General features: G+C 47.1%; 1 protein-coding gene across 2 annotated transcripts in view; it reads left to right on the top strand.

Moving 5' to 3' along the window:
- The window catches only part of agmo (alkylglycerol monooxygenase), a 47,914-nt gene that overhangs the window by 13,487 nt on the left and 14,756 nt on the right, over positions 1-19,671 (top strand). The window contains exons 4-13 of one of the 2 annotated variants that reach the window (XM_086217736.1): positions 5,934-6,037; positions 7,296-7,391; positions 10,293-10,359; positions 10,453-10,518; positions 10,616-10,695; positions 11,115-11,249; positions 12,966-13,082; positions 16,897-16,979; positions 17,459-17,564; positions 18,738-19,020. In XM_086217736.1, the coding sequence (XP_086073862.1) occupies positions 5,934-6,037; positions 7,296-7,391; positions 10,293-10,359; positions 10,453-10,518; positions 10,616-10,695; positions 11,115-11,249; positions 12,966-13,082; positions 16,897-16,979; positions 17,459-17,564; positions 18,738-18,791 (908 nt within the window). In that variant the 3' untranslated portion in view covers positions 18,792-19,020. Of the gene's footprint in view, positions 1-5,933; positions 6,038-7,295; positions 7,392-10,292; positions 10,360-10,452; positions 10,519-10,615; positions 10,696-11,114; positions 11,250-12,965; positions 13,083-16,896; positions 16,980-17,458; positions 17,565-18,737; positions 19,021-19,671 lie in introns of those variants that run through there. The other variant, XM_086217735.1, reaches the window with a different exon arrangement.

Genomic DNA, 19,671 nt, shown 5'->3' on the forward strand with positions numbered 1-19,671 from the left:
CTCGCCATCAGACGGTATATATATGTTCAAAACCTTTCTATTCTGGACCAGCCTGAAACCAGATGGTTGGGGACGAGCGGGAGGCCGACTTGGTTCGGATGCGGCCGTGTTGTTGACAGGTCCGTTGATTCTGTTTATTCTAACCTCATATCGCAAGCACCACTAATAGCAGCTCTGCTAGCAGGCAGCATCTATATCCAGGCATGCCAGCCAGGCTGAAGCCATTAATCAGCCAGTCAGCTGTCCCTGCTTTGATTATATGTGAGGTCATAGAGTTACACGGCGGACTGCAGTCGTCGCTTCTCTTTGTTACTCTTATAGCGCCGAGACGTCGGCGCGTCTCCTCCAGCTCCCGTCAAATCATTCTTCTCTTCAATGGGATGTCGTTCCTGCGGGGGGAAAAGGACAACTTGTGTGGAGCTCAAGACACTTTGCTCTCCCGTTGGCGCATCAGTGGGCACGACTGAAGGGTTTCCAGGAAGCTACAGTCCAACTGCTCATTTCCTGGGGGTTCTTCAGTCTCCCCTTAAGTCGCCCTGCAACGACGCAGCACGCCGCAAGACAACAACGGCATTTTGACGGAGGCAGTATGCTTTGGGGTTGTCGGTCCGTTCGTCTCATCCTCGTTAGCAGGATATCTCGGGAACGCCTTGAGGGAATTTCCCCTGATGAGCCACAAACATCCTCGGGAACTCAAAGATGTAGCGAAATTATTTTGATAATCAAAGGTCAGGGTGGCGTGGAGCCGCGCTGTGGAACTTCTCGGTAATATTACTAGAAGACGGAGTTAATAAATCTGCGAACAGGAGTGACGGGGAGATTAGTCATCTAATTGGGAATCTCGTATTGTAAACAAGAATCTGTAAACAAAACTTCAGAACTGTTTATGATGCGTATTTGCTGGAGGCCCATGTGCTTCTCTGTTTCATGCGAAGTCTGTTGTGGTTTTGGTGATAGAATTCGAGCGAGCAGAGGAAGTGGGGTGTGGAGGAACATTTTGATGCTTGGAGCTGCAGGTGTTTGGCTCGCTCCCTCGTCGTGGCTCCGTGACGTTCCTGGATGCGGGTCAGGAGGTTTCTGGTGGGTTTTCAGTGCTGCAGCAACATCTCACATCCCTCCTATGAGAATCCCAGTTGATTCCACCCAACGTGCACCCAGTCAAACTGAACAAAGCTACAGTTTTGTTGATTTTTGATTAAATATTGACTAACCAGGCACACATGATCATTGTTTATTGGAAGGTCTTAGTGTAATACAGAAAGAGTCAGCAGAACTCTTTTTTTTCCCTTTTTTTTCTCTTATTTGTGAATCAGTTTGTTTCCCCCGTCAAGATGGCTCTCGGCTTCCCGGAACAAGCTGCCCTTATGAATGCGTCTTTGCTTTGCAAGCACCTCGCTAGGTCCTCTGTAGCGTTGGCTTGCACGTCCAAGCCCCGCCCACTCCTCCAGCTCTGCAGACAGCAGCAGTTGTTAAGACAAACAGATGTGCTTCGCTCTCCTCCTCTGTCCTCCATCCCTGAGGAGACCTGGCCAATATGGATGTTATTGTTTAAAGAGGAGCTCCTCCTGGCTGTGTGGCAGGGCCGGTGGGGGCGGGGGAGGGAGGGGGGGAGGGGTAACCTTACCCCCAGGTGGCCGGGGCTCCATAAATCTTGACTGTGACAGCGAATTCCTGGCCCAGTGCAGGTTGCGGGGCCGACTAAAGAATCCAAGCCCCCACTTGGCTTGCTGGTTTTGTGGGTATGGTTTGGTCAGGATGTGGGGGTCTTGCTGCAGCAGAAGAGACCAAGTGAAAGGCCTCATGGGAGGCAGAGATAACATCAACAATGATCTGTAGGTCACTGTGCTCCAACTCTCTGTCTGCTGTGTGTGGAGGGAGAGAGAGAAATGTAGACATCACAAAGCCTAAGATCCGTGGAGCTCCTATGAACAGCTTTTAAACAAAGTGCAGAAAAGAGGAGTGACCGTGTAGAAGGTCGCTGAGCTCAGCAGAGGCCACGGTCCGGCTGTCTGCTGCCCTCATGCGCTGCGTTGGCTGTAAGGACAAACTTCCCTCGGTCAACAATGTTGACACACACGATTCCCCCTGCTGACGCCGCTGAGCGCAGAACTCAGACGGACGGAAGACTGTTGGAGGCTTCACCCGGTGTGAAATCACCAGTGCGCTCCTGAGGGGGTTTAGTAACAAGAAGGGTTTGTGTAAAATGGGGATGCTTAATTAAGAGCACAGTCAACAAGTATGCTGAATACGAATAGAAATGAAGGATATCATCAACAATCATAGAAGGATTTAACAAAAGCAGAAAGAAGAATACTTAAAGGAGCATGCTAACTGTATAATTCTCCTTAGATAGACGCTCGACTCCTCTCTCTGCGTGAATTAGACATCCAGACAGTTAGCTTAGCTTAGCTAGCAGTCGGGCAAATACACTTTTCTGCATGAGATGTTCCTTTATCAGATGCGAACCCGGGACCGTCTCAGCCTCAGAAGTAATCTAGAATTGTTTTGATGATTTTGAAAAATTCCCGTCAACAGTTGTTTTGTTTTTTTTTGTTTTTTTAAAATATCAACAGCCTAAAAATTTGTAGCTGTTTGATGTAAAACCAGAAAAACCGGCAACGCAGCAACCGAGGAGAGTTGAGAAAAATTCTGGCCAGTCTCGGTAGATTCGAAGCTGGAAATATGCACGGCATCTTGGCTCCTTTGAGCGTTGCGTATAAAATCCTTCAGGAGAGCCGAATTGACCACCGTGTATGAAGAGTGTATGAAACCGTTTCAGAGGGAACAGAAATGGGAGCGTGATCATCTAAAATATTTTGTCAATATATTACCATATAAGAGAAAAGCCCTTTTGCATCAGCCGCAGATTTTACAGCTGGTTTGTGAGAGCTGTAAGTGGGCCTGACCAGGGTGAGTGTGTTTAGTTTAGTGTGTGTGACTGAGCTGTGTGGACAGAATGAAGTATAGCAGCCGCGGAGGGGAGTTGGCCCACTATCCACCGAGTCTGGCGCTGGCTGTTTGGGTTGGCACCCCATCCAAGAGCCCTCCAATCCAAACACTGGAAGGCTGTTCGCAGCCCATTACCCTGGTGATTGACAGGACAACTGACCACTCACAGGCCTCCAAATCAAGGACGTCGCTTGTTGGTGCCAGGAGTCGCTGAGGGTGATGATTTAGGTCGCTGATTGATGGAAGTGTAGAAGCATTTCATAATGTCGAGTTGGATCACCTGCCACTCTGATTATTTTTCGTTTTGTCTAGTCATGCTCTCTTTTTGTAGCAGCACTATTCAAGGTCGAGTTTGATCATTGGTGCATTCAGGGCCCAACCAGAAGCTCCAGTTCAGTAGGACTTTGGGTTTTGGGCTCATAGGACTCTGCTTATGTAAGCGTGTCTCCTGACAGGCTCGAGGTAAACAGACGCTGTCAAAGTTTAACCGAGTCTCATACGTGACTGATTGTGAATTATAGCCCTTGATTATGTGTCATCATGTAGTTTAACAGTATATCTTAAGACGATTGCACCACCCTGTTTCTGATCGAGCTGAGCCGCACAGATGTGCAGTTTTTTGTTTTTTTTTTCTAGATATTTCCTGAGGTTTTCATCATCAGTTTCTGCGAGCCATCTGTTCCAGTTCCTTCTGTGGTCCACACAACCGTCCCAAAAAGTCCTGAGCTGAAAAAAAAGTTTTGACCTTTTTTTTTTAATTAAAAAAAAAAAAACTAAACGTGAAAATAATTCGCAATTCATTTTCTCCTGAATGATTGATCGATTGATTGTTGCAGCTCTGCTAGCAGTGCAGCAGTGGCCATGGTCCAGGACTCTGCATGACAGTCTGCACCATTTCTAAAATATCGCAGCGTCTAATCTGCTTTACAGTCTGTAAAAAAAATTTTAAAAAAAAGACAGCCAGTATATCCGCTGGTTCACCACACCTCCCCAGTGCCCCACACACCAGGGCTTCAGCCATTTCTGGGGTTCCTTACGCAGCCCGGGGGTTGTTCATACAGCTCACACGCTGGGCACGGCGAACCTTCCCCGTCCCTTTGACCATGGTTTTGTAAGAGATCCAGTAGAAGACTCCTGGGGTTGCGGTGGTGCCAGGGCTTGGTGTGTGTTAGAAGTCGGCGGTTGCACTCCCTTGCTGGGACCGTGGGCTCTGAGGCATTGGTTCTCACCATTAACATGGCTTCCCCTCTGAATTGGCCTTGCCAAACTATGCAATGTCCCGCCGAGTCCAGAGAGGAGGACATGGGCTTGCAGTGAAGCCTAGCGCTTCTTACTTCCTATCAATGACAACGAGCATCAATCTTAGCCGCCCGGAGTCCTGGACCCTGCCAAGCAAGATTCCAGTGAGAAGGAAAAAAAGGAGTCTCAGGCTGCTGGAATCAAACAAAGGCTGAATTATCCTCTCAATATGTCTCGGAGCAGGACAGTTCTGAATCCCCCCAAGGTCCAGAGCGGAAGAAACGTCATCATTTTTGTTCTTGACTGCTGCAGATGCAGCCAGCCAGCCTTCTCACACTGATGCCTTGTCTGCTACTCTCTGTAGGGGAGGAATAAAGTTGGAATAACCCGGCTGCTTTCACGTCGACTCCCTTTCACGTTGTATGTTACAGTTCAAAGACGTTCCCGGGGGCAGTTATTGTCTCACACCTGCTGAAGTCCAGCAATAACCCTGTTAAATGGGTATTGCTCAGGAACGGTAGTTTTCTGTCAGAGCTCCTCTGGGCCTCCACAGTGCTCGAGGTATCCCACCTTTCACTGGTTGGAAACCGAGAGATTGCGGCGCTTCCTTTACTCACACAGCAGACACCTTCAGTTCTCTGCAGCGTGTTTGTTCAGGTGCGGCAAACCCTCAACCCGTTGGGTTTTATGACTGCCGGCCTCCATAGAATTCCCAAGTTTCTTCGGCGGGGAAGAGAGGAGGAGCTTGAGCCGTGACTTATGAATGATTTTCTCAAAATAGAAGGGAGGAATCCCACGGTGGGCAAAGTGATGCATGAGTTTGATGTGAAAACATAACCACTTCAATTTTGTTGATTTACACTGTCCCATATAGGCTGAGGGAGCGCCGCTAGGGGCTGATAAAACCCTTCACGTCGTCCTCAAGACAATAAAAGAGTGACACACACACACACACACACACAAAATCTCTCTTTTGAATTGAGCTACTTGTTTTATAATCCATCCTTACCACACTAAACCTCCTTTAATAACTCTGGTTGCTTTTATTATAATGAATACACAACTATACATAGTCTATATGAGGGTTTGTGGTTCTAAAATATCTGAAGGTTACTGTTCTCTCTTGTACGGCTGCGAAGCCAAAGTGGACGATAGGTGCCAAAAAGCACAGACCAGACGGGGTGGTCCGGAAACGGCCCTGAGATCCAGTGAAACTTAACAAGCATGTTCCTTTTGGATGTTAAAATGAAGTGTAACACAGATATTAATGTAGCAAGTATCACAACACAGCAGAGGAATGAAAACTGGAGCACTGGGACGCGGCGTTGGACTCGAACCAGCTACAGGCGAAACACCCCACTGTCATAATAACCCGACATCCCCCTTGATGACCGGCTACATTTGAGCTTCAGCTTTTCATCACGGCGAGCCAGCAGCGGGACAGAAACGACTCCCTCTGGGGAGGAAAGTGTCTCGTTACTCATCTGGGGAAGGAAGGAGGGGGGGATTTCTTTTTTTTTTTGTTAGATAAATCACTTGTCACGGTAATGTAAAGGCGGCTGAAAGTGTGTGAGGGTTCAAGGCCCGCGGACAAAGTGTGCACGTAAAAGTTACATGACTGCCGTTAACGCTGGACATGAGCACAGGAATGAGCGATAATCTCATGAGATACTCTCTTGGACTCTTGGACTGTCATGTTTAACACGTGTGTGTGTGTCTGTGTGTGTCTGTGTTTTTCCCTCCAGAGGTGGCCATCCTCTGGGCCGCTCACCAGGTGCACCACAGTTCAGAGTACTACAACCTCACCACCGCCCTCCGACAGTCCCTCACCCAGCAGTTCACATCATGGGTAGGATCTCAGTCTCCCTGGAGCGTCAGTCAATAAGCAGCTGGGTCGATTAAATGCTTCATAATTACGAGTTCATTCTACTGCAGGGAATCCAAGAGAGAAGTGTGCTGTTATGATACGGCGACGGTTCATCTGATAACTGTGCAAATGAAGAAAAATATTTCCAAAAATGCAGGGATTATGGGGAGTATTTGTATGCTGCGCTGCGGCGTCAGTGTTTCAGTCGAGGTCACAGGTTTCTCCAGTAAAAATCGCGTGTGGCTTGTTCCCCCGTGATGTCACAAAACCATCACACGTGCATCCAAACGCAGAGGTCATCGAAGCGTTCGGTTTAGAAAACGCTTCACTTCGGTTTTCAAGTTCAGGAATGTGTTTGAATTTGTCCCCTTTTTAAAAAAAAAAAAGAAAAAAGAAAAAAGATTCACTCCAACAACATAGTCCACATCTCATGTCCACAATCATATAAACCGAATGAACTTTTACCAGCACAAACCCTGCAAAGGTCATCAGCTGACCCCTGACCGATGGGCAGAAGTCATCGAAAGAAATAAAAACTATAAAGAGACGAATCGTAAAATATAGTGACTCCTTCTCGTGACGTTACGTATAAATATAGAAGGTACAAATTTCGCCCCTGGTCAAGTTGGAACGGTGAGTAATCAAGTAACTACTTGACCTGGCAGGAAGAACTAGTCGAGTTCAGAGAAGTTCAACAAATAAGATTTCAATCACATTGCAAACAGTCAACAGAGGCTCTGTTTTCTCTGGCTTGAGTTGACGTTTGCTCTCAGCCGTATCGCTCCGCTGCCCGAGGAGCCACGAGCTGTGGAGCGTCTGCTTTGGTCTGCAAGGTCACGTGACTCAATTATTTGTGCAGGGAAAAAAAAAAAACCCACCCTTTTACACAGAAAGCAGAAAAACGTCGTCCCTTTAGTCGTTGCAGACGTCTTCCACGCGTGCTCACGTCATGAAGAACAAGCACACGCGCTTACAAACGTCCCCAAAGTGCACAAGATTATAAATATAAAGGCTGGTGAACCGACCTCCTGAGGGACGTGAGGAATTCACCGTAACTTTCAGGATATTTTCCGTCATATTTATAACGTGAGATGTATCAAGATTTCCCCCCCCCCCCACAAACTGTCAGTCATGCAAATACAGTCCAGTAGAGTCCCAGAGTTAGAAGGGAATAGGAAACATAGATGTTGGTTATCCGGCGTTCCTCTTCTGATTGGCTCTCCTCCGCTCTCCTCCTCAGATCTTCTACCTGCCCCTGGCGCTGGCTTTGCCCCCGTCCATCTTCGCTGTTCACATTCAGTTAAACCTGCTCTACCAGTTCTGGATCCACACGGAGGTGAGCTCTCGTGATCCTACTCACAGAGGCAGCAGAAGCCACGGAGGCAGAGCTCAGGGTTCAACTCTGTTGTTGTTGTTTTGGATTGCACACTGAAACGCTTGCAGACTCCACTGTTCAGCAGAATTTTTACGAAGCGGCACCAACGTCGCAGTCAGTGACCAAGGAGCTTTGTTTGCTTAAAAGGCAACCAAATGCTCGTAAGCTTGAATTATAGTCGCCTGACCCGGGGCACCTGGACAGGTAAGGGCTGGTACTTCCTGCTGGAAGCTGTAAAGGTTCTGCTCTGGGACACAACATTTCCTCCCCCTGGTTTCGTCTCCATACCAGCTCCTCTGCTGGTATTTGTAGATGCTCCCCTCGCCTGTAGGTCATGTGATCAAGCTTGGTCATCAGGCCAGTGTCGATTCAGCAAGAAATCCAGCTTTTTCATAGCAAAGCCCCTTTGATGCCTGTTTGTTTTTGTTTTTTTAATGGAAACAGCATGACGCCTTGATAAGGCATGGATGCAAAAAAAACAAACAAACAACATGTTGGAAAGGCTTCGTTGAAATGAACTCTGAGGAGACAAGTCTTTAGCTCATGTGACCGAGCAGCTGCTCCTGCCGCCGTCATCTTCCTGGTTATTCCCAAACTTTGTCTTTGTCCCTGGAGGAGCAGCAACGGGTCCAGTTCTAGCTGACACAAGGACAGCTCGTCCAGCCGAAGGTCGTCCCTCCAGCCCTCGCGCTGTTTTTCACAGCGAAACAGCTGGAAGCAAACACAGTGGACCCGCTCGCGTGTTTGTGGGGTTTCTTCTTCTTCTCTGCCTGTCACAGACGTCGCATCTCGCCTCTTCAGTGGCATTTCTTTAAATTTCACTTAAAATCCTTTTGACGTTTTTGTGGAAACACGGTTACCGTCCCCCACATCGTGAGGGACTCTCGATTGAAATGACAGCCCGATGCTTTTTATGTGCATGTAAAAGAAATCTCCCTGATAAAAACCCCCTAAAAGACAACTTCATTCTGACCTCTTCAAAGCCGTTATTGCAGTATTCTCAACAACGATGTGCGTGTGGAGGAAGTTAATGTATCAGGCTCCCCTAACTGTTGGGCAGGCGAGTTAAAACGCCGTTTACTGCTCAGTCGGGTGGCCATTGGAGAAGCAATCAGCTAGAAAAAGCATTTTTGTAGGTTTGCCCAACCATGAACGTGTCGGTGGAGAATGTGAACACCGACGTCCACGAGGAGCAGCAGATTCCAGGAGTCAAGCATGTGAATGTGTCATCAGCCAGCCTGTGGCACCTGAAGCCTGAGCGAAACCCTCGTTTTACCCTCGCAGTGCGGAGTTAAAATATTAATCTGAAGTGAAAAGAATTAAAAAAGAAAAAAGTCCGTCAAGTTGTCTTATTCCCTGTGCCAACACTAATCCTTCTACTAAATCCAGACGTGGTGTTGCAATGGAACCTGCATTCAATAAAAAATAATGAGATGTTATGAAATATTCCAAACAGAAGCATGACCACTCTCTCTGCCTTTAAAGTGACAGGGAGTATCACTTTTACAATCCCGGCCATCGTTAGAGGGAATGAATGGATTTGGAACGCTTTCCTTTTTCTTTTTTTTTCTTTTTTTTAGTGCACTATTAGTGAAAACACTCGTAATAGTCACAATTTTCTGAAGGGATGTAATTTATGCCCCCTTTATGGGCTTTTTTTTTTTTTTTTTTTGATGTCATGTAATTTATTGGCACACCATTGCCTGCACGACTCCAGCCTGGGAGCCGACGCGGGGTGGTGGAGACCCTTTTCATTCAAGATAAAACTCTCATGCTCGGCTGCCAGACGCTACGTGGAAATAATGAATCACTGGGAAATTCTGTCCAGCCGTGCTCACTTCATATGAGACGTCTGTCGCAGTGATGCGAAACATCAAAATATCATGAGAGTTGCGGCAGGAGAGAAACTTGAACTGTGTGAAATGTGTTCTGCGTGACCTCTGTCACGATTCACACGCGCATCTGTTTGACATCGCAGCGCAGACGCAGACGCTTGGACGAGATTAGACGTTTGCTTTTATGTGTGTGTTCATGGGTGCGAATACTAACGACCAGCGCCGTTAATTCCTGCGTCTGCAGGGTTATGCAGCCAGTCTGAGTGCCCATGAAGTCCTGCAGCTCGCTACTCGCGACGTTTCTTCTGTTGGTTTTCTGACAGATGACGAATTTAACAACATTTGGTGTCTCGCTGCAGCGTCTTCACACCCACAGTTTGGTTTTTCTGGTCAAATTAGTTGATGAGGTTTTTAAACCTGAAGCACCCCCCCCCCCCCCCCCCCCCCCACATCTGTCCACTCAAAATCGCTGGAGTGCCTCGTTTCTTTACATCTGGCACAAATGTCCACAAACTATTTGGCACAGATTGTCCTGCAAGACACTAGAATGGAGTGTGGGAGCGGTTTGGCGTTCCGTCGGGATGATGAGCTGAGCCAGAATGCGAAATTCACAATCTGTTCTGCGATCATGAAATGTGGGTCATGACCAAAAAGAATGAGATGGTGACTGCAAGCGGTCCAAATGGGGGAAAACGGAAACACCTGAGAGTCTCAGAGCGGGTCGTCGCGACCCGAGGACGAGGAGTTTGGGGCTCCGTCCACCAACTAAACTCATTCCAGTTCATTTGAATTGGAGTCAGACGCACAGGGCAGAGACACCCAACCATGCAGCATCCACACGTGCAAGGCAACCAGGTCACAGGACCTGCTGAGTTCAGACGTGAAGCTCCCCTGCTGGGTGTGTTGGATCGGTGTGAGCGGACCAGAGTTCATCTGTGCTGCACCAGGAACCGGACCAAGATGATGTCTCAGGTGTTCTGGTGTGAACTGGAGAGTGAATAAGTGTCCGTGTCTTCTTTTCTCGTAGCTTATCAGAGACCTCGGACCTCTGGAGTGGGTCTTCAACACTCCCAAACATCACCGAGTTCACCACGGTGAGACTGAGAATTCACCTGCTGCTCCTGTGAGCAGAACCATCCAGAGCCTGTCGGTTCATTCCTGCTAACTTCACCTTGTTTTCCCAACAGGGAGGAACCTTTACTGCATTGACAAGAATTATGGTGGAATTCTGATTATATGGGACCGGATGTTTGGTAGGCAGACGTCATTTGTAGGTTTTTGTCTCTGTCCTCAAAGCACCTTTTGAAATCTCTTGTTTTTATCTGTATCATTTTGTTTTGTTGTCCTCAGGAACCTTTGCCCCGGAGACAGACAAAGTGGTGTACGGTCTGGTGTACCCCATCAAAACGTTTGAAATCCTCCACGTTCAGGTGAGTCCCGCTTTCCCTCGGCGCCATCCGTGGCTCGCATCGGTGTGGCAGCCTGCTTGCGTCCGTCTGAGTATAAACACCTTAAGCAGATGAGGCGTGAGCTCATGTTTCCCCCTCGCCGGCTGAGTGGCCATTTTGTAACCATAACATTGTTATCCTACTCCAAACAAACTGCCCAGCTGAGCTAAAAGAGGCCAATAAAACGAAAAGCCAGAAGCGAGACGTTATGATTATTTTCGCTGCCCTCGCCGTTGGCAGCGCCAGCGACGTCCTGCCCAATGAAAGCAGAATCATCTCTGTTCAGGATTGATGATTGCAGCTATTGCTTTGCTAACGCTCACCAGTGGAACGTAGCGTTTATCCTTGTTATTAATGTCCGACTGTACTGTTGTTTTTTTGTTTTTCTTCTGCTGTTGTAGCTACACTACTACTGGTATTTGTGGAGGCGGTCCCACACTTTCAAGAACATCAGCAACAAATTGTCAACGTTCTTCAAAGGTCCGAGCTGGAAACCTGGGAAATCTCGTCTGGGTGACCACAAAAGCAATCCCAAGGTTGGTTTGAAACGATTCACGCCGCAGCGTTCTCAGTGTACAGCCCTCGGGCGTCGTTACCTACCATTGTAACGCACTCCAAACACAGGCAACGGAGGATTCACATGCTCCCCCAGTTTTACAAGGAGCCGCCACATCAAATAAAAGCTGCTGCGCCTTTGTAGAAGGAACACAATAAGTTCATTTTCACCATCTTTAAATGCAGTCTGCGGGATTGAAACCGCATGCAGTTGAGTGGGAATGTGCTGGTGTGTGTGTGTGTGTGTGTGTGTGTGTGTGTGTGTGTGTGTTTGCACAGAAAGAAATACAGGCTCCAGTCGAACGACCCGGTGGTTAGCTTTGAAATGAGCTGATGGTGTCACATATTTAGTTCCCTCATGCATGACACTTAAAAAAAAAAAAAAAAAAAAAAAAAATCCCCTTTGCCTTCAGGATTAAATTGGCCCCTTAAACCCAGCGGGGCGATTCTAAACACGGATGGAATAAAACCGAAATATCTTGAAAGACTCGCTGATATCTGCCAGTGAGGGTGAGAAAGGACGGAGGGGAGTGAAGCAGGGTTGAGTGTGTTTCAGCTTTTTGAGATAAAGCAGAGCAGCATGCTGGAATACCTACAGGCTCGGGTTTGGGATGCGGGGGGAACCCACATATGGTGGTTTGGTTCCACGGGATCTTGGGAAACCCCCCGAATGAGAGTCGGGCTTCTGTGATTGGCCCCTTCAGTCCCAAAGAGAAATCAGTTTCAACGCGAAGCCCTCAAGCCTAATTACTCATCGTTTGGACGCACAGGCAGACAAAAACAGGTCAGATGACTCAGGAAATTCTAATGGAGGGACTCATATGTTCCTCAGTGTTTGAGGGAAACCGCTACAAAAATAAGTCCTGGTGGAAAACAACAAGCTAATTTTCACCGGTTTTGAAATGCAACCAGTGAGAGACTGACGAAACAAACAGCTTCTTTCTGTTTTGTCCTGTTTCTGGCTGGATGTCCATCGTCTCTCAAATCTGGAGAAGATTTAGGTGAAATATTCATGGGGATTTTGCTGGAAACAAAAACTGTCGAGAAGCCGTCTTCCACCTCCAAGGAGCCCAGCCCGGTGCGAGTGGGCGATAGAAAGTTAGAATATTCCTGCTGAAGCAGCAGGTCACATTGGGTTGGGCTCACCTGGACGGAGGCCTGTGGTCTCCCTGTGCCCTCAAGTTTACAAGATGGTGCGGGAGGCCACAGTGATGGGATTCCTCTGAAGTGGGTGTGGCTTAGCGGGTACGGAGGCGGACGCTGACCTCATCTGCACCAGGTCAGGGAGGTTTTGATTTGGTTCCACTGTGACTGACACCCCTGATACCTGTCGTGTGACATCGCCATCACTGCGCTCGCGGCATCCACCTGTCAGTACAGCAGCGGCGTGGCGTGATGAGTGAGCCGGCCAGGTTTCGCCACTCTCCCAGATCAAATTTAAAAGGTTATGTTGACCCCCCCCCCCCCCCCAAAAAAAACCTGTCCTCAAAGTTTTTTGAAGAGGTTTACAAAACAGAGGCACGGTGACTTGTGAATTCCTTTTTGTATCTCAGGAACGGAGACAAATGTCCGATGAGAAAATGGTTCCAGTCTCATGGAGGAAGCGGAAATGTTTGCCCGTGAAGTTCAGGCCTGGTGCCACCAAAAAAATAAATAAAAAAATTGTGAATTAAACGTAAGTTATTCTCCATTTGCAGGTTACAGGAAAGGAAGTGCCTCATGAGCCCAGCTGGTCGCTGCCTTTACAAGTTTATGTGGTCATACATTTCCTGCTGGTGGTGTGGACTTACCATGATGTGTTTGCAAACAAGCAGGTACGTACTGGCCGCGTTTGGAAAACTGTAAATGTCACCGGGGGGGGGGGTTTGGTTTGAAACCTCATTGTTAGAATCCTTGCTTCGCTCAAAAGAGCCCAGACTAGATTCGGTCATGCTACTGTAATTTCTCTTCTCTAAAAGTACGACAAGGTGTTCCAGAGCTCTTAATCTAAGACTGCTGGAGTTCTGCGTGTTTGTTTGCCAACATTATTTAACCTAATTATGGAGTTTGTTGTGGCTGGTCTGTGGTCAAGCTGAGTCGTCTGCTTGCCAGCAGGAAAAGACGAGCTCTGCCTAACATCATGACAGAATGACTGATCGGCATTCCCCTTTAGAACAACCTTTGTCTATTATTTTCCACTGGAGAAGCCAAAAGACCACCTTCCTCCTTCATCAGAATAAAAGGAAACAGAAGTGATCTTTGGAAGGATTTTTTTTTTCCCCTAAGCATAGTTTTGGTTAGCCAAAAAGTGCTGTCACGCCCAGCTCCTTCAAAACCTACAAATAAAATGGCCTGTCTTTTTTGTGTTCCTCCAGTGCGCCTTCAGTTGTGGGTCCCACCCCCCCCCCCCTTAAGCACACACACACGTTCACCTCCCTTCCAGGGTTGAAGGTTCCCCTCCTTCTCAGCGAATGAAACCCCAGCTGGTGGTCCAGCAGTGAACACAAACGCCTTAATTGTCAAGTCAACCATTTCCCAACCAAAATAGCCTTCAGGATGCAGCAATCAGGACTTGGAGGGAAAATAACAAAGTGAGCTCTCTGACCCGACGATAAATCATGTCGCTCTTAGGTATTTATACCCGTGTGTCCACTAGCCGCTTATTTAGCTTGACAATTGATGATACACTGCAGGACAATTTATGGGCTTTGCCAGATTTGAAGTCATGAAAACAAGTAAAGCTGGTCTTCAATTACATCATCAGCAGGCCGGTGTTTATGATGGGTTTGCTGAAGGGTTACTAGTACGGTCAGGGAGGAAGTGGACTGAACCCTGCGCTTTCATATCAGAACGACTCCCCGTCTGTGGACTCAGGAGTCCACCTTAAAAGAAAAACAAAAAAAACAGCAAAACCCCCAAGACTCTCAGTCTAATACCAAACTTAGATCAAACCCTCCTTTCAAAACTTCTCCGCTGGACTTTTTTTTTTTTTTTTTTACAACTGTACGCTGAAAAAATTATTAGTTAATTCTGATAATGTCATGGGAAATTGCTAAATTGGAATTTTATTTTATTTTATTTTTTTTTAATTGAGGCTTCAGCACTTTCCTCTCCGTGTTGTTCTTTTGGGAAACAGTAAATGGCGAAAATATGTATTCAAAACACAGATGCGCAGCGAGATGGGGCGTGCGTGGCCAGCTGGGGGCGCTGATTTTCTTGAGACGCAGAAATTCTGTAAAGATTATTATAAAATAAATAAATGACAGAATATAAAGATTTGACTTTTTACACCCTCTGGGATTCTAATATATTTTGGAACTGACCAGTATTTTCAGATTTGTGATATTCCCATTTACATGCGCAGAACAGAACAGAAAAACTTCGGCGCATGTGCTTTCCTTGCGTGTCTGTGTCGCGCTAAAGCTAACTGCTAATTCGAGATGCGTAAAGGTGTCATAAACTTTGGCCGGCCGGCTGTCTCCAAACCTCGTGGAAAGGCCAACTCTGATTCTGTCACCCTGAGAGTTTTGAGGCAGCAGAAGAAGAGTAAAATCCAGGTGTTGTAGTTTTGGTTCCTTGTGAGCGCCCTATTTTATTGCTACGCCTCGGACCAGGGGACTCTCATACTTCTGTCCATTCCTGTGTCTGAATAACAAGCCATAACAAGACAGTACTCCTATTTCCGCTGAAACTGAAACTGAAACTGAAACTGCCACGTAAATCAGCCGCCAGCCACCACCGGGGTCGTGATACACGAGTGGATGTGAGGTTTCAGACTGATGAGTGTTTCCCCGCTCACAGCGGAGGCGCAGGTGTATTTGTCTTGGGTAACTCCGTCCACTCAGCCTGCAGTAATGACCTGAATTAATGAGTTAATCTGCTCCGTCTCAGGGGGCAGCAGAGAAACACAATCGGCCTGCTGGTGGTTGCACAACACCGCCACCACATATCAAGTTTCATCTCTGTCCCTCGCTGTTACTGCAGCAGTTTGACACTCCGTCACGCAAACCAAACCTTCCTCTCTCTCTCTCTCTTTTTTTTTTTTTTTTTTTTTGATTTTCTTCGGAGCGCAGCGTCTCAGGCGCGTGCTCTCCAGGGTGATGGATAGACAAACAAATAAAGTCATGTGACCAAATCTGTCTGGTCCTCTGATCCCACTGGGTTATTAAACACAGATTGGTTCACATAACCTCTGATGCCATTACAGTTCTCTGGCCATTACACCTCTCCCCAGAAATAACTGTATCTGTAGCCTTTGAACTCGAATGACACCGGCTGTTGCTCATTCCGCTGTAATCAACTTTGACAGTCTTTGATGACTCTTGTTCCTCTGCCTCCCCCGTTTGATTCGCAGGAAGCCAAACCCGGCCGTCCCGCTCTGTTCTACGGAGCCCTGCAGTGGCCACAGGCAGGAAAAAAACATATTATGTGGCCACAAGATTTAACTTGGTCCATCAGTTTGTTATTTTGAGGCTCCAGGATATAATTGGTTCTCATAATTTTGTTATTTTGAGGTCACGAGATGGATTTAATTAATCTGTGGCCACATGATCAAACGCGCTCCCTCATTTTGGTTATTTTGAGGACGCAAGATCTAACTTTTCCCCAATTTAGTTATTTCAATGCCAAATTATTTGAACTGTCACATCAATGTAGTGATTTTTTTTTTTTTTTTAGGCTCCAGATGTAACTTGTTCCCTACCACGAGATACAGTTCATACGCACTTTTTGATTATTTTAGAGCTACCAGCTCTATGATTTGTGGCTAATTTAAGTTAAACACTATGGCTTCACAAACAGCTAAAATGAAACATATCTCAAAATCATCAGAATAATTTTGCCTTTTGAGCACAATGCATTGACTTGAGGGAACAAGTTGTGACTTGTGGCCACCCCATGGGTAATTTCTCGGATCGTTCAGGTCTTAGGGGGCCTTATGGATTGTGATGCTCATACAGTTTTACTGCGTCCTGTTGATGGGCTGATTTCAGGTTGACTAAATATGGCCGTCTGTGTATGTACGTTATGGGAGCAGCCAGCAGGATTACGCTCTGTATTGAGTGTCTAAAACATATAAACCTAAGCTGACAGCCCACAGCATCCTCAGGAGACACCGGGCTTCCAGCTGCTGCCCCGGGCCAAGGCCGTAGGTTAGAGACCACAAATTAGGCCATACATCACGTACTGTGTCCCTGTCTTCTTGAACTGCAAATAGCTTGGAAAAGGTCAGTAAGAATCTGCATGGGATTTGTGCCGCGATCTTGGTTGTTTTGGCTCAGTTTAGGGGCTGCAGGGATTCAAACTGCAGTCTCCTCTCCTCTGCTGTGGTCAAGTCCCCTGTCAAGACCCATCTGAGTCGATTAGCGCACCATCGTAAACTAGGCATGTCAGTGCGAAGTAAGAGGCGGAGTTCATTTGCTGCACGATCCTACGTGTGCCAGTGCACTTTTTTCTGAAGGTCGGACATGTTTTGGTTGGCATTGCCAAATAAACAGTCGGAGCAGCCTTGCGGTTGATGACTCTTCTCCCATTAAAGTCTCCTGTGATCGGAACCTAACCAGGCGTGACACTGATTTAAGGTTTAAAATCTAATGTGCTTTTGTCCCAAACCTCATCTCTTGTGACGTACAAACATGTTTTGATTCCTAGGTGCTGTCCCAGTTTTACATTCTTGGGATGACCTGCTACATTTTGCTCACCCTCACCTCCCTGGGCTTCATCATGGACCAGAGGTACGGTGCTGACGTTTGTTTGTGACTTACTTCTGTAGCGGCGTTTGCTGTTGTGCTGCAGGGACGAGGTGCGGCCAGACTGGAAGTTGGCATCAGCACGGGTTCCCTTGACCAAAAGCCGTGGGATTTTTTATATTTCAAGTGTGAACGCGATCAGTCAGCTAACGTTACTCTACCACTTCTCCAGCTTGATGATGTTTGAATCTTTCCGACAACCTCGGTGATCTAGTTTTGCCACTTGTTAGCGGCCGCTGTTCAGAACTTACGACTGTGGTCGTTTAAGCCGTAGGACGAAATGTTAAAACGTCTTAACCTTTGAAGCGAATCTGCTTCGGGAATTCAAGGTTCTCCCAGTGAAAAACAGTACTGTTGCTCCTGCAACATCATCGTCATGGCGACGTTTGTGTGCAAGCGGGGGGTCAGTAGGCGACGAAGCTGAAATGCCACGGTGTCATTGGTTGATGTGTCCTCCTGCTCAGGCCAGCCGCTGCTTTCTTGGAGATGATGCGCTGTGTCGTCATGGTGACGGTGCAGCGGTACGGCTACGTGAAGCCCCTGCTGTCTTCACTGGCTGTGCCCACGGAGGTAAGGAGATCTTTATGGTTTATGTGTACACAATTCAGCTGTGATATATGAATATCTACAGATTATTATGATGACGTCAGGCAGATTTGTTTTGGTCGCTCATTTCCCTTCGTAGGGCAGCTCAACACAAAAGTAAAACACGCAAAATAACAAAAGACTTCAGAACAATAAATCATAGCAGCTTAACCTGCAGGTAATTTGGCCTTTCCTGGTATTATTTGAATGAAACAGTGACATTCAGTTGTTTTATACACTAAAAAGACATTATACACACGTACAATCACAGGGTGGAGCTTGACAGCCATTGAGAAAACCAAGGCAGAGATCATGAATTGTTTGTTTCGGTGGAGAATGCGATATTTTTGGCAGCGCTGTGGTTATGTTTTGGCATTAAGAACCACTCGGTCAGAGCCGAGGAAAAGATCAGGGCTGCGGCTCAAATGAAAACGATCAATCCAACGGCTGAAGAGTGCCTCGGAGTCTCATTAAAAGCACCCGCCTGACACCAGAAACGTGGCTAAAATAAATGTTCCTAAATAATCCCAGAAACATGTGTCAGAGCGGTTTGTAGGACTGTCCACAGCACCGGGGTGAAGTGACATGCAGAAAGAGCAATGCGTTGTCTTGAGGCGAAATGGATGGAGAAACTGTTATTCATGCACCATCTGATGAGGCCAGGCTTGGTTTCGTCCTTGCTCCAAGCCTGGCAGCAGCATTCTGGATCAGCTGAAGCTAATCATGTGTTCATACGATGACTCAGTGATGCCAGTACACAGAAACGTACTCGAATCTTCAGATTATGAAGTCATTGTCTGGGTAGGAAAACTGTATATGAAACACGTCATGATTCCCGACACATTCCCTCTGTGTGTGTGTGTGTGTGTGTGTGTGTGTGTGTGTGTGTGTGTGTGTGTGTGTGTGATTGTGAGTGTTGTGTGGTCTGTTTTGTGTGTGTGAATGTGTGTGAGCTGGGTGCTAAGTCCAGCCCCGCGCCCCTGTGATCTATGAGTCCAGATGCGTCGCCCAATTGACCATAAAATTGGCGTGCCTTTCTGGCTCTGGCAGCCCAACTGTAGATGGCGGCTGACCTCTCATTATTTGCACCCCTCTCCCCCTCCCTTTCCCTGGCTCTCTTTTCTCTCTCCCGGTTCTGCCCGCTGCTCGCCATCCCAGCCAGTGCGAACGAGAGCAGCGCTTCTGGAACCAATTAGTGCCGTCTGCTGCTAACTAGAGCTGGCTGATGAGATTTGCACGTGAGAGCCCTGAGTCGCTGCTTTTATTGTCCTCCGACTCCACATCTGTGCTGCTCAGGTGCTCAAAAGACAACTTCACAATTTTCCTCCTTTTTTTTTTTTTTCTCACCGTAAAACTGAATGAATTAAAAAAAATTTTTTTTGTTTTTTTTGTTGCTAAACCATGTGTAAGGTGAAGTGCGTATCCAATCAGCTTCAGAGCGAAGCCTCCTGATTTATGCCTCACATGCTGCGTGGCTGTGTCACTTTGACAGCACTGTAAGTTTTATGCAGCCATTTCCTTAAGCGAATCATTAGGCCTCATTTCAAGTCACAGTACATCAGGCTGAGCTGAATAAATGTCTCGCTCGCAGGTGGGGCTCATTGAAAACCCTCACAATTTACTTGAAATGGCTCTTGACATATTTGTGCCTTTTGCTCAGAACTACAGCAGAGGGAGGAGGGGAAAAAAACCGACAACAAAAAAAAAAAAAACGTAAAACCACCCCCGAACTTGAAGGTACTTTAATGATATATGGGTCTGACGTGTGAGGTGAGCGGGTAGCCTTTTGTTGCGGGGGGTGTTTTGAAGTCGGGCCAATCAATTAACAATCCTCCAAGATGGAGGAGGGGGAATTCACATTTAATTGTATTCAGGCCCGTGCAACTGTACAGTCACGTATGGCGTTGGGGTGGGGGCTAAAAAAAGAAAAGAAAAAAAACTACAAAAACTCGGGTCGGTTTGTGGTACTTCAGAACCAGTGGTGTGATATACTGCACCCTTAAAGTTCACCGTGGTATTTATAGTGGCTCTGGAGATTTCCCTTGTAAAGCTACAGGCTTGACCTGTAAACCGGCGCTGCCTCGCCGCCCAC

The sequence above is a fragment of the Aulostomus chinensis genome, chromosome 11, assembly GCF_037954235.1.
Source record: "Aulostomus chinensis isolate RoL2024-O1b breed Wild chromosome 11, RoL_Achi_v1.0, whole genome shotgun sequence".
Lineage (NCBI taxonomy): Eukaryota > Metazoa > Chordata > Actinopteri > Syngnathiformes > Aulostomidae > Aulostomus > Aulostomus chinensis.